Source organism: Caloenas nicobarica, chromosome 12, assembly GCF_036013445.1.
Source record: "Caloenas nicobarica isolate bCalNic1 chromosome 12, bCalNic1.hap1, whole genome shotgun sequence".
In the NCBI taxonomy this organism is placed as follows: domain Eukaryota; kingdom Metazoa; phylum Chordata; class Aves; order Columbiformes; family Columbidae; genus Caloenas; species Caloenas nicobarica.
In genome coordinates, this window is record NC_088256.1 from 9,812,342 (window position 1) to 9,833,790 (window position 21,449).

The 21,449-nt window shown below is 36.7% G+C and overlaps 1 protein-coding gene across 1 annotated transcript in view; it reads right to left on the minus strand.

The window, feature by feature from the left end:
- The window catches only part of PCDH11X (protocadherin 11 X-linked), a 473,232-nt gene that overhangs the window by 411,714 nt on the left and 40,069 nt on the right, over positions 1-21,449 (minus strand). Inside the window, exon 2 of the mRNA XM_065643156.1 lies at positions 13,506-14,089. Within this exon, the coding sequence (XP_065499228.1) occupies positions 13,506-14,045 (540 nt within the window). The 5' untranslated portion in view covers positions 14,046-14,089. The remainder of the gene's footprint in view (positions 1-13,505; positions 14,090-21,449) is intronic.

Here is a 21,449-nt window from a genome sequence, read left to right on the forward strand (position 1 = left end):
AATGTATTTCAATGCTGACAGCTGATGACTCAGAATTCATTACTTTTACTAAGGTTTCTTTCTGTTTCTTTAAAATTGTCTGAAATGCTCTTTGCAACATGTCCCAGCTTCAAAAGCTCTATGAGACTTCAGTGTTTAGACCAATTATATTTCTGGGCTACAGAATACAAATTACTTCGTAATAAATCTTTCTTTCAGGAATAAAATAACCATACTAATGCAGTCGAGTGCCACAATCCATGGTTCACACTTGATTTAAATGTACTCTTTGACAGCTAAAAATATCAGTTTGGACTTACCTTTTTCTCCTTCCTGTACTTCCTCTTGAAATGAACAAAAATATTACATACAGTGTACTGGGGGGAAAACCAGCTTTGATTCTTTAAATGTCTATCACTAAGATCCAATATTAGAAAACTGAATGCACAACTGAAATCAAGAACACATTACTATCGTAAAAGCTTCTCTAATTTTTTTAACAGTCTATTTTATGACAACTGAACCCAGAAAAAACTAAAATTACATCTCCTATTTTCAAAACAGACCTTAAAAATCGGAAATCATTCCCAAAAACAGAGATCATAGAAAAGTGAGTTGGACAAAAGAAACATCTGAAAGTTTTGTGAATGTCCTCATTCACCTTTATTTTTTCTTTTCCTTACAGAACACTTTGAAAAGAGTAATTTTATAATCTCATATGTATATGTGAAAAAGACAACTAGTCATTAATAACTTGGAGGTTAATAATCATCGAAATAATTCTAGGATTTGCATGCAGTCTGCTGAAAACTTAATCCAAGGTTTCTTGTGATAGACCTCCAAAATACAAGGTTCATCATGACAGACTGCAAAAATACAAGTAAAATATGTATTGCTGCATCCATTACAATAACTAAAATAAGCAAAGTAAAACAATCCTCACAAAATTGTTCTGAAACTAGAATTATTCGATCCAAATATTTTTTGCATTCCATGTGGCAGAGTATGATTAGTTAATTTCCTTCTAGAACTTGTGATAATTATTTTCAATTTGGTCAAAAAATAATCGTCTTTAATAATTAATGCATTTCATGCTTGGATGGTGAGAGTTCTTGCTGCCTTCATTAATAAGATACTTTTTTTGTAATAAACAAGTTCAGTAAGAAACATTTTAACTAAGAAAATTACCAAAAAGAAAAAAATCCTTCTGGATACATTGGTGATGACTACTATATCAAGCAGAAAACCAAAGCTAGTTTCACCAACATAATAAACAAATAATCTGAAATTCCATAACCTGTGTCAGCTCATTCTTTAAACAGGGGCCAAAGAGAAACATCTTTATTCATAGATACTGACAGTGAATGTATAAAAATAATGTACCAGTACAATGGCGGTAAACGCTCAAGGTATTTTTAAAAAGGCTCCTACCTCTTTCCTTTGTGGCATACAAAATATGAAGTCTTTAAAATATTGCAGATTTTGAGACAGTAGTAAAGATTATGGGTTCAGTATAATTTGTCCTAAGTGCACTGTTAGCAACCTGTCAGAATAAAGTATTTCCCACATATAAAATTGCTAAATAAATAAATATATATATAGACTAAGTCACAATTATTTCTTCTACTGCATCTGAGAAAAAGTTCCCAGAAGAGGTAATGTGTTAGCACTGTTCTCTCCTATCAGACTTGGGGAAAGAACCCAGTCAGAAACTTGGAGGCCTTTAGTAGACCCTGAGTGTTTTAGGGCATCCCAATTTATGCAAAGCAGGTAGGACAGATGAATTTAACAGCACAGGAAAGAGACACAAAGCAATCAGGTGGCTTATCACCACTCGCTGGATGGCTGCAAGATCAGTGTGTCCTGCTAGCTGTATTTGGTAGCTCAAATCAAAAAAAAAAAGCAGCTATTAATGAAACAGCAATAAATACTACCCTAGGAACGCTGTATTAAGGAGTTAACTGTTTAAGAACCTACTAGTAAATGCAGTAGGAAAGACAGACATTTATCAAATGGAAGCTGATGACAGCATCAGGATTCCCAGCCTCAACAGTGAAAAACACAGTAACCCACTGTGGCGTTATATAATCTATTACCATTTAAAAGAAAATGCAAACAACTGAGTGTGGTGAAGCTCCGCAACTACAAGTGAGCAAACTGCTACCTTGCTGGAACAACACACAGGTTAGGGAATTAGAAACAAAACAGCAAACAGGAACATGTGAAGAAATCTGAGACCCCTGAAATTCTTGCAAATTGCCTGAAAATCATCATCAAGTCACGAAAACTTAGCAGATATTTGCTGAATTCCTCACTCTTCTCTATTCTTGTGCTTTTTATTACACTGTAAGGTATCAAGAGGATCTTAATACAATAGGAAAGTACGCAGTGATGTCCTCTTCACGCAAGTATTCAGTGGCAAATTTGGTGTTCATTTCTATATACAGTTTTCAATTTTTTTCTGATTTTAAAAACTGTAGACATGGGTTAAACAATGATGAGGAGTTGCTTTTATAATTTATTAAAGCATTTACTCCTTAAAAGCACTGATATATTTATTTCATTTCAGACTGTGAAGGTATTGATTTTTCAAAGACTGAATTTCAATGTTAGATTGTCATGAGGAGAGCAAGTGATAGCTATAAAAATTAAGATTTCTATTTAGAACTATTTACTTACACATATTTTAAATATAGACCCCAGGAAGAGCGTTAAACATGTTGAGACACAGTGTGCATTTTTGCTATCCAAACTCACATAGTAGTGATGTACTTAGACGCAAGAAATCTACATGCAACAGCATACTGCATCTTGTAGAAAGCCAAAATTAGAGAAAGACAAATCAAACAGTAGTTTCTTACTCTCTGAAACTGAGGAGGATTTTATGGCAAGCAAAACGCAAGGAAAAGCTATAAAGACTCAAGGCAGCTTCTACTGAAATCAAATGAAATCTTGATCAAGTGGCCAGTAAAACTCAATTGTGGCATCAGTTTTAACTTTCAGAGAGATCTTCCTACAGAATTTTACTGTTTGTCTGCACCTAAAAAATGTTTAACTAATACTTGTGGCAATTAACAGGTTCAAAGAAATCTCATCTTCAAGGACCCTTCCACATTTCAAAGTATTTGTAACTGTCTATGTTCACCTGCTTTAAAACCCCTCACAAATCTCAAATTCTCTTATGCCAGACTTTTTTCAAGCTTGTAACACTAATTTGTTTATTTCCTCCAAGTCGCTCATAAGATAAAGCCATCCCAAACCACATAAGCACATGAAAAAACAAACACCAACTGTCATCCAGGTAACCATCACCAGCATCTAAACGTGAAACCTTCAAAGACCTTCAGGAAGTTCAGTTGATGTGTGAGCTTACTTCAGAACTTGTAACACACAAGTGACCATGTAGAAGACACCTTCTGCCACAGAGTTTACACCTGTAGTCCATTCTAATATTGCTGACAGAGATTTTGGCAACTTGTAGAGATTTTTAAAGTATTTATCAACAACAAAATTAAGTCAATTTTGGAAAAGTCACTTGAACGTGAAATATGAAGTCACTTGAACGTGAAATATGAACTCACTGATTTTGAATGTGACGTAATATTTTCCTATAAATTTTCCTCAGAAGTGACTTACATTGCCATTTTATAGTTAATAAAAAATAAAAACACCATTCACATGAAGATAGTCCAATGTAACTGCTTAAGAATGCGAGACTTTTTTTAATGTTGCTTGACATGGTATATTTGCAGTTTCAATATCACACATATGTGCAAACCAAACGATAATTTTATTGAGATATATGGGCGGTTTGTTACCGCTTTTATTGTGGTTTACTGTTGAGAGCGTTGTAGATTGTATAATTTGAAATTTCTTTCCATATAAATGAAACTGACATTTTTTACTCAGCATATTTTGGGAAAACATTAATTTCTAAGTGTTGTCTATATACTTGGTTTCAAGAAGACTACGTAAACAAATCATTAGTCTATTATGCTCAGAAAGCATCACCACATCTGCGTTAACTTGCATACTGATCTGTCTGGACACCAGCAAAAAATAATATTCACATAAGATAAATGAAATTAAGATCTCCATTTGGCAGATTTGTACCTTCCAGCTTGAGTCTATCATCCTTCCCACACAGAGACACGCAAAGTTATATCTTATTGTTTCATGACAGCTAGTGCGAAAATCAGAGCCTTGAATGCAAAAAGATACACCAGCTTGTACCTCACCCTAATTCACTGAACTTGCCATGCCTGGAAGCAAGACTTTCTCCTCCATTCTTCAGTCAATCCCCCAAAGGAATGTCAGGGTAATGGAACCTGACAGTTTTACAGTAATAACGCCATAAACCACCCTAAAGGAGCCTAGTGTCAACCAACAAAAAGCAATTACCTTGACTCTTGACTCACTACCACCAGTCAGTAGCAGAGTTTTATCTCCTTAGAGACCTAATTCACAGCTGTAAAATGCAAATCAGCATTTTCCCCTTTAAAAATAATAGCCAGTGACTTGTTCAAAACAACATTTGTAAGTGACCACTTACCAGTCCAGATCTCTCTAGACAAATTACTACTGAGCAATATTTTTATTTACTACAAAACTTTCTCACTAGGACTATATCCTTCGATATTTCAGATAGTAAGAAAAATGGGTAAATGGAAGAGGCTTTGTAAGCAGGCGGATCTTGAACTACATAATAAAATAATGAAAATAGTCTTATGATGCAAAGATGACAGAAAAAGTCTTCAAGGTAAGGAGCTAAATAAAAAGGGTCGGTGGTTTTTTGGTTGTAGTTAGTTTGTTGCTTGGGTGTTTTTGTTCTTTTTCCTTTTTTGTTTGTTTTGGGTTGGGTTTTGTTGCTTTTGGGTTTTTGTGTGTGTTGTTTTTCTGGTTTTTTTTCTTTTTTTGTTGTTGTCCTGTAACTACTAATAGAAAATAGGATCAAAATGGAAGTTATTTGTCCCTTTCATACATTTGCAGGGGAGCTCTCAAAGATTTTAGGATGTCACTTAGCACTCAGAAGCATCCCACAAGTTTCTGTATTTCATTTTATAGGTTATTTCAGCACATGCCATGTTACCCACAACTCCAAAACTACCTGACCTAGACAAGAGAAATGGTAGCAGGGTGCAAATTACTTTTCACCTAAACTGAAAGCTGAGTAAACTCTGTATTTCCATTCTATTCGAACTATTCCTCATTACTTCAATATATCTTTTATATCATAAGGAAACTGATAACAAGCAAGTTCTGCGCATCTTTGATATTAGGATTTAATTAACATTAGGAATTTTTACAATTTGTAATAGTAACGGATTTTTCCCTCTCTTCTCTCAAGAATAACAGAAGGGGTTACCAAAATATATGCTGTCCTAAGTCACTTAAAGCATTTATCAAATATTTGCTGTGCACACCTGACAGGAAGGTACTGGGGTAAAAGTTGTGCAGGGTAAGTTAGGTTGGTATATATGTAAAAAAAAGATAGAAATGCAGGGAGAGGGGACTTTTGTATTAAACAATTTCAGAAACAGAGCTATTATCAGGCCTAATTGCACCTATCAGACAAAAGTCTGAGTGAAAGGACAATCATTAACTACTGAAATACTGAGTTTTCGAGAACTGATTTCTAGAGTAAAGGATACTTACTTATGAAGTTAACTCTTAAACTGATGTGTCAGAGTTATTACTTCACCTGAAACCTCAAAAAGGCTCTTTGCCCAATCAGAGCTTTACAGAGTCGACATCTGAAAATCTACACAATGGTACTAAGGACGCCAACTAAACCATGTCATTGGTGCAAAGCGTTATGTATTTTTTAATAGTTTTAGACTCTGTGAGGCTCAGTCTTTCAAAGCATTAAGCCCTTTTTACGAATGCCTTAACTTCCCTACAACTGAAGACTAACTTTCAAATCTAGCCCTGTTGTACAGTACATTACTAGTTCACAAGTAGAATAAAGCAAACAGAATAAAAAAAATCTCAAATTACTCAGAAGGTGCATCAAGATCTAACAGAAATCTGCAATGGCACTTCGATCTCTACAAATGTATAAGTTTCATGAACAACATGTAGATCTTCAGGGGAATTCTGAAACTCTTGTCACTTCAGATGGTAATTATCCTTATCTCAGTATTAAGGACCAGGAGAGGGAACCACTCACATGAAAAAACTGAAGCTATGCTATAACACCAAACAAATACACTGATCTTGTAGCCGTAAGAGAGGAAGGGAAAGATGTTTCAGTTCTGACCTATTCTATACCGCCACTGTGGACTTTGGAAAAAAGTAGTCGGCATCATCTGAAAGACAGCATGTCTGTCCTAGAAAACCTCTCTCTTCTAAAGGGCAGCTAAAAGTTACCTTACAAAGGCAATATGTCCAGCTCTCCATATTTATTAAATTACAGGCAATAGACAGTGACCTTAGAGCTTGACTGGAGTGCAACTCCAGAGCAAAAAAAAAAAAAACTCTAAATCTATTTTTGAGCTTCCTAAATCTATTACCTTCCCCATCCATGCTGGTACATGAAATGGGAAAGATGACACAGTACTGTTCCACAAATATATGAAGCATAATTCATGTGAGCCATTGCAATGAAGACAGAAGTTAACTTGCCCTGCAAAGTCATGCTGAATTAATTCCCTATGCTAATTCAATTCAGGGACTGCGAAGTAATAAAAAAAAAACCCCACACACACCACCATCCTCCCATCCAAGTAAAAAAAAAAAAAAAAAAAAAAAAAAAATCAAAATCTTCGTCTACACTACATGTCACAGGGAAGAAAACCAAACAAAAAAATCCAACACTCAAATCCTTTAACGTGCCTCTTATTTTCACCTTGTATATAAGCACTGTCAAATCTAGAATTTGTTTTAACAAAACCATTATTCCTCAGTTTTAAGTTCAAATACCTAAGTACTATTGTTACCTGGAACGTCAATATGTGTGTAATTTATTTTTTGTTTAGTGTCAGTGCATCTTGAAGTATCACTGACCAACTAGCCTTTCTCCAATGACAAGAAAAAAAAATACTGAAAAGTTAGTGTCATTGTCTTATCAGGAAGTCAAGAAATTTCCTACCTGAATCACTTATTTACCTGAGTATATATATGACTGTAAAAAGAAAATTCTTGGGATTTTGAATAGCCATCTTTTACAATTCAGCCAAATGTCCCTTACACAATTAATAGAAAGGCTAGGTAATAAAAAATAAATTAGAAAGTACTCAAGTAGTTTGCTATTAGTGGGTTACCATAAATTTACAAAGGATTTTTGATAACAGGATAGTAATGAAGTTGAAATTTAACTAATCTTATTAGTGTCTAACTGAAATATTCAGTAAAGACCTTGCAATATTAATAAATGTGTGTTAACATGTAGAAAAAGCTCTATCTTGGCAGTTTTTTCAGGGAAGGCAGATGTTGTTAACAACCACCCCGGGCTTTCTGTGACCTATTTAAAGGGCAAATATACCACTCCATTGTCCTGTCATGCTGCTGGAGCCTACGCAGAAGAATCACCCACATTAATTTCAGTATGACTAGCTATTGGATGCTCCCTCCTTCAAACACGGTTTGAGAGTAAAAATGAGGGTTGCTCCTTGAGCTTCCACTCAAAAGAATGAAAGCACAAAGAAGGACAGAAATGAGAGGCTCAAGCAGCTGATGCCTGGGACAGTGAGGATGATCTGGTGAACATCTGTGTTCAGACACTGTGCACCGAGTCTGCAGGGACATTAACCATGCTTTCTTCCCATCTACTGCACCATTCGGATGGTACTGGTGCAGCACTAAAACACAAACAGGCCACAGAAAAGTTTTGTTTGTCCTCCACCGTTAGCGTTTTTGACTATCAAATTTGGATCGCTGCTTGCAATATGATTATCAACGATGATTTCATAAATCTGGCTTTCTGGTTCTGATTTAATTACAAATTTAGTCTCTATGATTTTGATTTAACTACCTTCCTAGCTTTCATTTTACACAAAAGACATCTCCTTCCATTCTTGATTTTCACAGTGACATTAGTTACTTGACCCAGAACTACTCTGAGGCTCAGAAATAACTTAGTTGCAAGAGCAGGCTTGAAATACTATGATTTGTGATCTCCACCTTCCGTGGGTCATGGAATTGATAAACTGTGTCAGAAAGAAGGGGAAAGCTTCCAGTGAAAGACATCACGAGAGATCATCTACAGTAGCAAGAGGTAACTCTCCTCAGACACAAGACTGACGTGTTGTGAGATTGAGTAAAAATCTATTTTGTCAGATTACAGAGGCATAAACTGACAGCTACAAAAAGATTATTATATTATTCCAGAAGGAATGCACCAGCTGCTTCTAATGATAAGTAAATACAGGAAAATTACTGTAATAGGTAAGAGTAATGGAACTGTAACAGTAACACCAATCTAATTTACTCCCAAACTGCAACAGATTAAAGTAACAACCTATTAGCACACAGGATTAGCTCACAGAAGAAAATGCTGTACTCCCGTAAGAGCAGAATTATGCTTCTCACTCTAGTCCACGGCTAACGGGGTATTATTGTGCCTATGCAACATCTAGTGCATATGGTGTACCTAGTTCACAAGAAATGCTAAGCAATCAATGAAAATAATTTAAAGTTAAAACATGCACTTAAACGAATCATTTTGGAAGTGTGTATGTGACTGTCTGTTAAGAGTCATCCGAGCTGGAATTCTTTTCAAAAGCTGCTCTGAAACAGCTCCCCTTTTTAACATCTGAGACAACAAAGAGATGTTTCACACTAAAATCTTCATAGTCAAAGCAGAGGCCTGGGACACCAGTAAACTCTAAGTGGATTAATCAGTTTATACTAAATATTACGTTGCCTTGAACTCAAATCTAAGTGTACTGAAATAGCGTAATCAACAACAGCATGTAAGTATTTTTAACACGGAGGTCGTATCGCCAGACACAATGAACATTTTAAATCAGTGTGTAAGCAATGTGAATGCCCTGAAGAGGTGAACAAAGACCTGTAGGTTCAAGCTGCGTACCAGGGTTAAACCACAACAGCAGTGTTTGCAGATTCACCCTTAATCAGGAATCGCTGCTCGTTAATAATTCAATTTAAAATTTGCTCTTGCATCCTGCTGTTTTAACATAGTATTTTTGTTTATGAATGCCTGCCCCTCTTTTTCCCTATCATTCCCAGTTTATACTTGAAGTAGTTATCTCAGCTGAGCAAGAAAGCATGTTAGTCCATCTGGCCATTTCTTTCCCTGAACAACTTCTCTGTCTGCCTTATCTGCCCCTTCTGCCACCTCCTACTATCAGGGTTATACCATCACTCTGCCCATCTAGACTTGGAGCTATTTCTCATTCTAAATGCCTTTTCTTTTACTTTAAATCCTTATTAAGCCACTGTTTACCACTTGCCATTTGACCCCTTAATGTCACCCTACACATGGTCAGCTTTGGGCATCTCAGCAGAGAAACAAGATCTTTAATGATGCTACGCATAATCATTTGTACAGGTAACACCAAGATGCCTTGCATGACTGTTTCCTGAAAAGCCTTCTTCTAGGGGGGAGTAACACCTTCATGTAATGTTAAAGCATCACTATTTTTAAATAATTCAATATTTGTAAACTTCTACCAGAGCCACTCCAGGTCAGTTCCTAGCACTATTACATTGTCTGGGTGGGAGATATTTCCAAATTCTGGTAATTCATTTTCTAAATGAGGACACCATAAGTACAATTCAAAAGCTATCCAAAAGATATGCTTGGATGTTCCTAAAAAATAAACAAACTCCCCCCACACCACATACTCTACTTTCCTTAGAACATCTCTTAGAATTTGTCTTCCACACAGCTCCTAAGTCAGTTTTATAAGAAGAAATGCAGAAGTTATGTAAAATTGTTGTCTTTTTAGAGTTCATGCATTTAAGACAGCATATAGTTCAACCATAGACATCTGGAAAGTTTTGGAGTTGCAGTTCCATGAATCAGTTCCATACAAAGAAGTTATTCTCTATTGAGATACATTTTGAAAAAATGCAGGCAGGGAAAAAAAAATATCTGAATGCTAATTTGTGCAGTAACTGTAGCAGGCTCTTGTATTAAATAAATCAAATCCAGTGTTATGAAACTTCCAAGTAATGCTGATCCCAAAATACAAGAATATCTTTTTACAATGTTTAGTTTTCTTCTATTTTATAAGTATTTTTAGAAAAAGGCAGATTAAAATAACATGAAAGTCTGTCATACAGTTAGAAGACTTTATCCTTAATTATCTCCTTTGTAAAAGAAACTGAATACAACAATTATAGTCAACCTTTTCCCCGTACTCTGAGAGACTGTAAGGTAACAAAGTGAGGAAATACTGCAACAGGAATGTTACCTTCCCAAGGAGATACAGAGTTGCTGAAAATGTGCTAAAAACCTATAAAATATTCAGCTGAGTTTCCAGTGGAAGTTTATTCTTTTTTATAAATTGTTATGGCAAAAAAACCCGAAAAATCTCTTTATCTTCTGGCAAAATAGGCCTGGATTCACACAGACAATAAGCACTTTTTAGCTAAACTTTTCAAAAAAGTAAAATGTAACTGAAGAACTTTCTCTTCATTGAACAGCTTGTCAATCTGCTATTACTTTCTCTGAAATATAGAGCAACACATTTCACTGTTGCTGCACACATACTAAAGCATCGGCCTTTGTACTTCTGTGAAGTGACTTGAATATCATGTCATCTCCCACTCCTCTGCCATCCTCCAAATATGCTGCCCTGCCCATCATCCTCATCTCTGGTGCTTCCCAAAATTCCCCACAACACTGTCATATCAGCCCTGCTAGACTCATCCTGTTCAGAAGGCAAGACAGTTTCATCTGCTGCAGTTACCCCATTTTCCTGCATCCTGGTTATAAAAGTAAAAGGTCAATGCACATCAGAAGCCACAAGACATCAGTATCTTCAGAGCATAACCCAAAAACCACCACAGCATAACACACAGGAGAAGAGTGTTTCAGGAGAAAAGGCAAGAAACATTGTCCTTGTGCACCTGTCACCCTCCCTGCCAGTAGTTCAGTGTTACCCAGGAAAGAATTCTCAGGTACCATCACTCTTCCCTTCCTTTTTCATCTCCCTATTCTTCCCCAGTGACTGATGGATCTTTGTACATGCTACATTCCCCGTCGGCTCACCAGAATACTTTATTTCTACTACTTTTTCCTCTCTCTTCTTATATGATCACTTTTGGTATTACCATCGTAAGAACTACCAATAGAATAACATGTGGACATTACTATTCCAAACAGTGTCTGGCTGCCATAAAGTGCCTCTGGGTTTTACAGATAACATCCCAAGGTATGTGAAACTGCCGGCTTAAAGACAGTAGAGATCCATAACTCAAGAAGGACCTGACCAACAGGCATGCAAGAGAAAAATGCAATTAATTCATTTAGGTGGTCTATAGGGTTGTGATTTTACAGATTAATTTTACTGCAACACATCTAGCACAAGAATTCAGAGCTTTCAGACCATACCACTGTGTGTTCACCCACATCACCTCTTTCCATTATGTGGCAAAAGCAGTTTTTCAGGCACTTGAATAAACATACAACTGGTTTTATTTTATTTTTTTTTCCTAATTCAAATACCAATTTTCTTTTCTTCTTTTTTTTTTTTATTAAATTACTTGCACATCTCCCAGTGAAACCTGACTCTCTGGCAGACCACCTCACCTCACATTAGATCTTTAGACAAGGCCTTATGTCCCACACTACTTTTGGTACAGAGCTGTAGCTTGTACTTTAGATGAGCTCCCACTTGTGACAAAAATATGCTGTCATTCTGCTGATCTGTTACATTCTGTTTCTGAACACACAGTCCAAAAATAAATTCACAAAACAAGACCGCTGTCGTGGTGATCTGAACTGTTGCTCACTCAATCCCAGGGACTCCTGATTTTGCTTTTTTCTACTTTTTTTTTTTTTCCTTTTCCTAGAATAGCAGATACATTAACTAACATTTCTCTATTCAGACCATGTATTATTTTGCCACATTTTGTCTGTAGCCCTGGATTTTTTATTATTTTCTACTCCTACTGTTATTTATCTAGTATGCTGTTATTCATTCCACATATTCTCATTTAAAATGCCAAATAAAGATGACTGCATACTACTGGATGCTTCTGGTTAGCTATCAAACCCCCCCCCCATGCACGTATATCTGCCTGCTCTCAGTATAACCTAGGAATTCAGAAGTTTTAAAGAGCTTACTATGAAGACCTCAAACTTGGTACTAAGTTCTTGAAAAGTTTTAAATTCTCGGGCTACACTGAGAGCAGACAGACACCTGTGGGTTTGTTTTGGTTTTGTTTTCTTCTCTTTTTTTCTTTTTTTTTTTTTTTGTTTGTTTCTTTAAGATAGCTAACCAGAAGTGTCCAGTGGGGATGCAGTTTTCTGAGAGAGACTTTTATGTCTTTGTCACTAGTTAGTACCCGCACTGCCACAATTACCTCAGGTTGTAAAAAATGTAAAAGAGCTAAAATAAGGCAGCACTTTATTTTTATTAAATTGCTAGTAAGTACTAATACCAGTGACTATTACCTATCAAGTCAATCAAGCAATATATTGGCCTATATAGTCTATATTCTTCCAGTCCGCAACAAGGGTGTCAGATTGATTGCTGAACAGACTATCCAGTAGTTCTTTATTCCAAATGAAGGGAAGTGAAAACATTTTCAGCTTCCCACATAATAACCCAATAGTTTTAGGATAAATTCCTTTCTTGTTCTAAACTCTACTTAAGTAAACTCAAATGAAAGCAATCCTTTATTTGGCAATCACACACTCTTACGTACCACATGTTTACATTTTATTCTTTTGTTCCCTAATTGCAGTTCTCCTGTCACTTGCTAGAAAGGATAAAAGACACAAGAATATGAAATATCTGCTCCTCCAAGGTCATTGGCACTGTTATCCTTGCTTTCATTCATATTTTGGACTTTCTCCTGCCCAGATATTATGCCCACCCAAACACTACGAAGCCACTTTCACAGAATAACTCTTTTTCATTCTGGAATAGCCCACCAGTATAGAGATGAGCATCACAAAAGCTTCCGAGCTAAGTTCTAATGCTCAAATCAAACAGCCATGCAAGAGGGAGACATAAGCCCAACGCAAAATATTGTTTCACTTGGCATTCTCATGTTGGTGACAATAAGAACATATCTTTAGTGGTCAAAGATGATGGTTCGCCAAAGTGTGCTAACACTTTGAATGCTGGTGGGGGGTTCATGAACACATGCATGCTTCATCATACTGTTACACAGCTAGACATATGCATACATAAACTGCGTTCCACAAAGTGAAAATATGATGCACTAGAATGCACTCAGGGATATAGAGTAACATGCCATACAGATACCTGCAGTGTACCACTGCTGTGGTACACAGCTTCAGATTTACAATGGGTTGATGAGGACTGGCAACAGTTGTGGGAACATAGTAACACAGACAGTAACATAGAAGAATGGAAAAAACCCACCTTAAGGAGTTCATAATGTTGAATGCCATTCACACCAATGTCCGGATCGATGGCAGATGGAACAGAATAACGAGAATTAATTGCTGTGTTTTCAGGGATAGAGATGTTAATAACTGTCGAGGGGAAGAGGGGGGCATTGTCATTTATATCCTCTATTAGGAATCTGATCTTGACCAGTCTGAAAACTTCATCAGGTAAAACAGCAACCTCCACCTCATAAAAGCAGCGGTTTTCACTAAAGATGCCAGCGCACAGCTTCTCTCGGTCTATGCGGTTTGCAGTTGTGAATATCTCACCAGTGTTCTCCTCCACCCGTACTAACGGTACATCCCCAGTCTTATACACAAGCTTGAACTGTAGCGGTGAGGAAAGGGGCACATCTGGGTCCAGCGTTAGGTTAAGATCCTTGAGCAAATTGCCAATGAGGACATTTTCAGGCAGTTCTTCCCGCACGGTATAATTCTTCTCCTGTGCGCCAGATTGAAATACAATACAGGCTAATAAGACTGCCAAGAGGTAGGTTCCAGACAGCAAGTCCATCTCCAGAATGACTAATGAGTATTTGTGTAGAACACCAAGAGTAGCTGGAAAAAGGAAAAGAAAAATTCTTAAAAATTTACAGAATACTGTGTGAAGGAGACATGACAGAAATACCTTTCCTATAGCAAAGCAGCTGAACTGTTTGAAAACCCATCAGTAAAGTGATATTTGACTTAACAAACTTTCATAAGCCAAATTTTTTTGCACAACTTTTTGCTTAAAACTGTTTCCCAAAGACTGAGGTAAGAGCCTTAGAACCGGATCAGAGTGAATGAACATCTAAATATTTCCAGCATATTTTCCTTTGCTCCTTAAGAAAACCTCTTCTTTTGAACCCTCTGCCACATAGTCCTCAATTTCCTTTGTTTCCAAAGGAAGAAGTAGGTAAGAAGTTTGCAAGCAACCATCTGCTGAGAACCAGATCTTTTTATACCTCTTGCTCAGAGATAGGAAACCAGGAACATTTGTCTTAATTTTCCCCGAAGTTTTGTACTGACAAAATTATGTAATATTTGTTAGCCACAAAGAAATCTGGTTATTTTTAATACAGAAGCATAAACTGGTAAGAAAATGTTAACTAGATGGAGTCTGGTGAACTTCAGCCAACAATATGTGGAAATCTGTTTAACACAGTGATACTAATACAGCAGCCCTTTGCTTCAAGATGACAAAAATCTGATCTTTGGAAGTAAACCTACATATTAGTACTCAAATCATTGAAATTCAGATTATGTGTCTAAATCCACAAGAGCAGTGCACAAATTTCAACACAGAAGGAGAAAAACTTTTCTTTATAGAACTAAAGCTAAAAGATTTATCCTGATAATGAAATTTTAGCTCCTACCAGCTTAGTATCTGTTTCAAATACGCCCGTGCGAACTCATCTACGTTCTTTTAATTGTGCAGGTAAACATGTAAGTGTCTCCTGTCTTTTCCGATTTTATTCTCCCCGTCATAGCACAGATTGATTCACTCCTGCAGATCAAGTTGCTGTGGTTGAAGAAAGTATTGAAGCCAATAATTGCCTTCACCCATTAGTTACTGCCTTTCGGCGGTACCACTTTCAGGATAATTTAAAACATTTGACTTTGCAGTGAAACAGATTAGGAACACTTAATATTGCTATTCCATTTCAACTCTATAACCTGCTTTTGATTGGGAGTAAGTAACAGATAAGGAACATGTGAACTAGATCTGTAAGGTATATCTTTCCATGCCAGCATGATTTAACTGTAAAACATTTTCTGGCTTTATGATTATACAAAAGGAGCGACACAAAATAAAAATCCAGTCCTGCAAGTCTTCACTTAGGAAAAAAGGCATTGCTCACTGGAGTAATTCAATTAACCTGAATGAGATTGCTGACACAGATGAGAGCTGGATACGCAGTTTATGTGGCACAGTTACTGCATTACCTGCAGTATTTTAGTAAATCACTGGCTTATTTACAGTATCTTAGTAATTCAGTATAAAGCACAATAAGAGACTAAACAGACATTCAGGAGTGAAGAGACAGTGTACTATAAACAGCCATTTCACAAATCCATTATAATATGAAACTCCAAATACATAAATAAGGAAATCATCAGCAGATACCGATTATCATTTGCGGTAACACTATGGCAGCAGCATGAGTTTAATGAAAGAAATGTGGTGATATTGTACAAATATATTAGTTTGACTATTATGATTTTATTTCTTAACTGTCTTGTATTTTTCTAAACATCTCCAGCAATTGTCATCCCACTAAAGTAACTGCCCATGTACATTCAACCTTCAGAAAGCTTTTATTCCGGAAAAGAACATTGTCATACCTACTATTATTAAAATGAATGTATTTATATTGTTTCCATGCAAAACACCAACAAAAGAGCATGGGTTACAATAAAGAGTTGATATTTAATTGATATTTAATTCCCCCCAAAACAAAAACAAAATTTCAGAATGGTAGCATGTTCTGTGTATACTGGATAGCACTATTCTACCACTTTACTATAAATGTTACTGAAAAATAATAAAACAGAGGGGAAAAAAAAACCCACACAACAACCTAACTTCACATCCTGATGTTTACAGAGTAATATTTTAAACTTACAGTTGATTTTTGAGGGGAAAAAAAAAACATAAAAAGCCTACACTCAAACCAAATTCCAGGCCCTACCCCAAATTCTTCTGTGGCAACACTAATGTAAGGATTTCCTATAAACTATAATGTAAAAATATTTTAAAGCCATGCATATATAACTTCCAAATAAATAATCTCATGCTATAAAACTATTTTTATTATTATCAAGGTTATTAATGGTATACTGTTCCTCTCTCTCTAGTTCTGAAGATACAGGGAATTCTACTCACACTCAAAAGTTTGCGTTTTATCTGTCAAGCTTTACAAAGCAATTTGAGGATGAGTACACAACTCGAATAGTCTAAAGAGTTCATGAAAAACTCTCCCAAATCAATTCTGAACGTTGTGATAATGCCAGTAGATAACTTATATTAAAAATAACTGATAAGAACTCCTATAACCACAGCGGAGTTTCTAGGTATTACAGAATAACAACAGCAGGACTCAGAGGTTTGTCAGGAAAACTGCAGAGTGGAACTTCTTAGCATTACATTACTATGCATATATTTATTTACTCTTCTAAAATGGAACAAACTTTGGACCATTTTATTAAAACTATTTGTGTCAAAATAAAGAAAATATATTAAAACATGGAAATAATAGAACACATCTTAGATAAATACAAACATGACTTTTTGTACTTTTACAGCCATAAATTTCCCTGAATGATTACACTAAAGGGTACAGCCACCTAATAGGTAGTGTTGAGTTTTAACAGAAAACCAGTCTCAATGTAGAAAAAACAACCAACAATGACTTATCATTCTTGAACTTCTGTAGAATACACTATTTTTAAATGGTCTTTACCTGTCTTTCTCAACAATTCTAAGAACAGTTTTGAACCTTAAAAAAAACCCAACAACATGACTCGAAGGTTCTGCTTAGATATACAGTGGAACATCTTAAGCCATGGGAAAACTGTTCTTAAAGCAATCTATTTATATAGTCATAGCTGTATATCACCTGTCATTCGTGCCATAGCACTGATAGGAATACTATGGCAACAGCAATGCAAACAAAGAGAGCATGAGGTACTTTCTAGCAATCAAGCATCATCCTGAAAGATATTTACAAAATCAGAGTATTTCTAATCACATACAATATTTAATATCTCTTGTATTTGTCTACATATCATAAATATACATACTACAAAATGGGAAAACAACATAAACACACATCCACAAGCAAAGAGAAAGTCTAAAGAAACTGCAAATAGAAACGACAGAGTCAGACAAACTGGTCAGTAAGAGAAATTGTCAAAAGAGCGTATGAGAACGGTGGGAAAAGTTAGAGATGAACTAATACAGACAGACAAGATAAAATACAAAAAAGAAAAAAGAAAGGAAGTGGGCAGAAAGGCCGTCCCAGTACAGCACATGGCAGAGGCTTTCTTGATGACTAGAGGAAAGGAAAAAAAAATACAAGAGGCTAAACAGAGTAGTCCAACTCCAAAGGACCCTTCATGAGTTTCAGCACTCACTAACACTTCTAAGGTGGTAAAAAAAAATTAAGAACAAATAAAATTTTTCAACATAAAGTAACATCTAAGCTTGCCAAGCCATTTTCCCACCTTTCAAAAGAATGCATTGACGTCTGTACCGCTGACTTCTGTAACTAGTCAGGCAAATGGCCCAGATGGACAGGATGGAGGGTAGGAGGAGGAAAAAAAAACAATTTGAGATTTGCTCTCATTCATCTGAGTATCTATGCACTTAAACGTAGCTGCTTTTTTGTCCAATATACTAAATATTAATGGCATAATTTAAATATTTAAATTGTTGTTCATAATTATCTTCGTTTAGCAGCTGTCAAATTATACCTTGAAAAGTAGGCAGAATATAAAAAGTTTAACTACCTAATGGAGTACAATGTGAGAACAGAATCTAAACCTGGTTTTTACACACAAGGCTCTATCTACCTGGTCCCAACTGAGGCAGAATTCTGGTTGCTTATTATAGGACTCAACTGCTATTTCTTACTCAGGAGGATCACAGAAAAATAGTAAATGCAGAAAAGAGTCCAGGTGTCCACTTCAGATGAAAAAGCAACACTTTCTTGATACCTGGGTTCAGATTTGACTTAGAGCAGGAATACTTAAGCTTTGGTAATATCTTGTAACTGGTATATCAAGTTTTAAGAAAATAAAAACTATAGACTATTTTTAAAATTTAGGAATATTACACTGAAGTCCAAAGCTACATCAATATCCAAATATTGAAGTTATAATACAGGAGAAATACTTAAAATATTACTCCCATTCCTGAACCTATTTAAATAAATAGAAAAATTTAGCTACTATACCACACTTTTTTAATACAATATCCCTTTCATTTGCTGCTATTCCACCATGTAGTCCTTAAATAGGAGTATTTAAATCCCTGTGTTAAAACAGTGTTTCTCAGAGCCAAAGATCCCCGTGACACAGGTTCTGTTTGTCAGTCAACAGCATGATCATAATGTTATTTAACTGAGGAGTGAGCTATTTGCAACTATTCTAGCTCACAAAGGCTCCCTCTGAAGGGCCCACTGGTAATTAAGCAGTTCTATGCTATACGCCAAGGAGTTTGAAATTCTGAATCATGTTGATACGGATTTCAACTCCATCCTGTAGACCCCAGCTGCTGGCCTGTTAGGTAGGATTTCTTCTGGTATTGCAGATTTTTAGTGTTGAGTGTGGGGTTTTGTTTGGGTGTGGCACAGAGGCACCCCAAAATAAGTTTAGTTGAACAACATGGGCCAAAACAAACTTTATTCTGGCCGGAGAAGTACCACTGATAAACCAATTAGAAATGGGGTTTATACAATTAGTTAGCACTCCCAGAAGATACAGGTTCGGATATTAGGTTAGGAGATTATTTGGGGTGCAGCGGAATAAGAACGATGAGGATCCACAGCGCGCACACACAAGAAAGCAAACCAGAGCCCTCTCTGCCCCATTTTGCCCATAAGAGAGAAACACCAGCCTACTGCAGCCAGGACTTTACACTCCTCTGTCCCAGACGAGGAATTTACACTCGCCTACCAGGCGAGGCCTTATTAAAGCATATATTCAGTAATTTACCCCTCACCCACACGCCGAGGTGAGGCGCTCCCAAGATTACCTCAGGCGGCTTCTCCGTCAGAGGGGAGGGACTCGGGCAGCACGGCCGGCCTGCAGCTCTGAGGAGAACACACCAGGGGCGTCGCCGGCAGGAAACCCATTTAGAGCCTGATCGGATCCGGCTGTGGCCGTTCCAGAAGCTTCTGGGCTCCTCTGGGCTGCGGGCGCTCTTGGCCCCTCCCCTGCTAACGCCCCCGCGCAGCGACTGCGGGTCTCACAAAGAGCCGGTAACGGCCCCTCCAAGGGCCAGCTCTGGGAGGGGGGTGGGCAGCTGCCGCACCGGCTTCAGGGCGGGGCGGGAAAGTGCAACTGCCACAGGGTGTGCCATGGTTTTGTTCATCTCTTTTGTGTTTCTGTTTTGTTGGGGTCACTAACATAGCTGAACACAGCAACCTCTGTCCTTTGCCACCACACATACCACGTTTCACTTAAGAAACTGGCTGGTTGTGATGGTGGTTAACTTTTTTAAAAAGGTAGAGACTTTAGTGGTATTCATTACCATTTTTGATGACAGTTAGAAACACTGCAAACCTGTTGCCTGACAGGAATCCTCCTCAATTTTTTTAAGGCCAGGCACAAATGATAACAAACAACCTGAACTCACTTTCCTGCTCTAGAATGTTTCAAAGATAAATTATTTTGCAGTCAATATTTATCCACAGGATCCACTCCTGTGTATATTTCAAGATCATGTTCAAAGACCTACCTCAAAGAGAAACAGACAATTTGTTACATTATCAAGCTTTCATATTCATTCCTTCATACGATTTTACTCTAAATCCACTAAAGGACTGATTTATTCTTTGATCTATTTTTATTAGTGTGATGGTACTGACTTAAATGAGGCTTCTTTAATTTATTTTCTTTCCAGTGATGAAGAAAATCAAACTGGAAATTCTTATCACCAGGAGAAAATATCACCCCACACCCCTTTCAATCAACAAAAGAAGTAAGCCAGTGGGAGCCACAACTTGCTTATCTCACAATGAGAACCTAGGTGAAACCACATATGTGATTGTTGGATGTATATCAACTTAAACCACATTTTTATTCATTTAAAAATGAACGTAAATCTGATTTTAGTCACTTGTGTCAAATCCTTTGAAATAGCAATTATCAAGATCACCTGTTTCATACAGAATGCATTTTGCTTCACTGCCAGTTAATAACTTCCATTATTGAATAGTAGAAAAATACACTTCGCAGTGTACCATTCAAGTATTTGTAAATAAGTGTAGGAGTATTGCTCACAGCGGAATGCTACATTGTCTGTTACCTACTTACACTAAGTACAATTCTGCCTTGAGTCCAGTCATACACATAACAACATTCTAGAGTAGCTGAAATCAATTGCCTTCTTCCATCGCGCCTCTCCCCCCTTTTTTTAATTGCATAAACTTTATATTTCCATCAGTTTCTCTCTGCCTCAGCTTAATATACTCAGAGAAGGCTGAGTGTCCTGTGAAATCACTCTCATAGATTTCTGTCACAAGTTCTTGCAGTACTCCAAGCCTGAAAGGAAGAGTAGCTGAACTTTTGCCATAATTCCTGCTCAGCAAATTATCAGCGTGCCTACATAAAACAGGACCAGGACATTACAGCAACAAAGCATGCATAAACCATATTTTAGTATTGGTGTATTCCAACCTCCCATGAGGCTGTCTGGAAATATACCCTTACATGGTCCTTAACTAATGCATTTCATTACTTATTATTGTAATTAATAACCAGCTAAGCATCAAATGTATTTTCTTCTTACTGGGTAAAACAGGAAGAAAATAGTTCATCCTTGTGAACACTTCACAGAAGCAAAATGTTTCATATTCAATCTATTTCCATCGAGCAAAAGTTTATACAGTACAGCAAAAAGAGAAAATTTTAGCAGTAGCATAGTCTCCATGGAAGCCTTTAGATAAGAAACAGTATGTTTTTCATCCAGTGGCAGCACAGCTCCTCATTTTCAGATGAGATTTTTGTTCTTCTTAAAGATAGCTTAAATGGAAATGAGGCTCAAACTAGAAGGTACTGGTCAGGAATTTAAAATAGAAAATAAATCATAAAAGAAGTTTTCTGGACCTTAGCACATATGTCACCAATTAACAGCCTAATCACCATGTTTGTCCAAAGTTGTCGCATGTAACACATGGATACAATACATAAGAATACATATTCATGAACA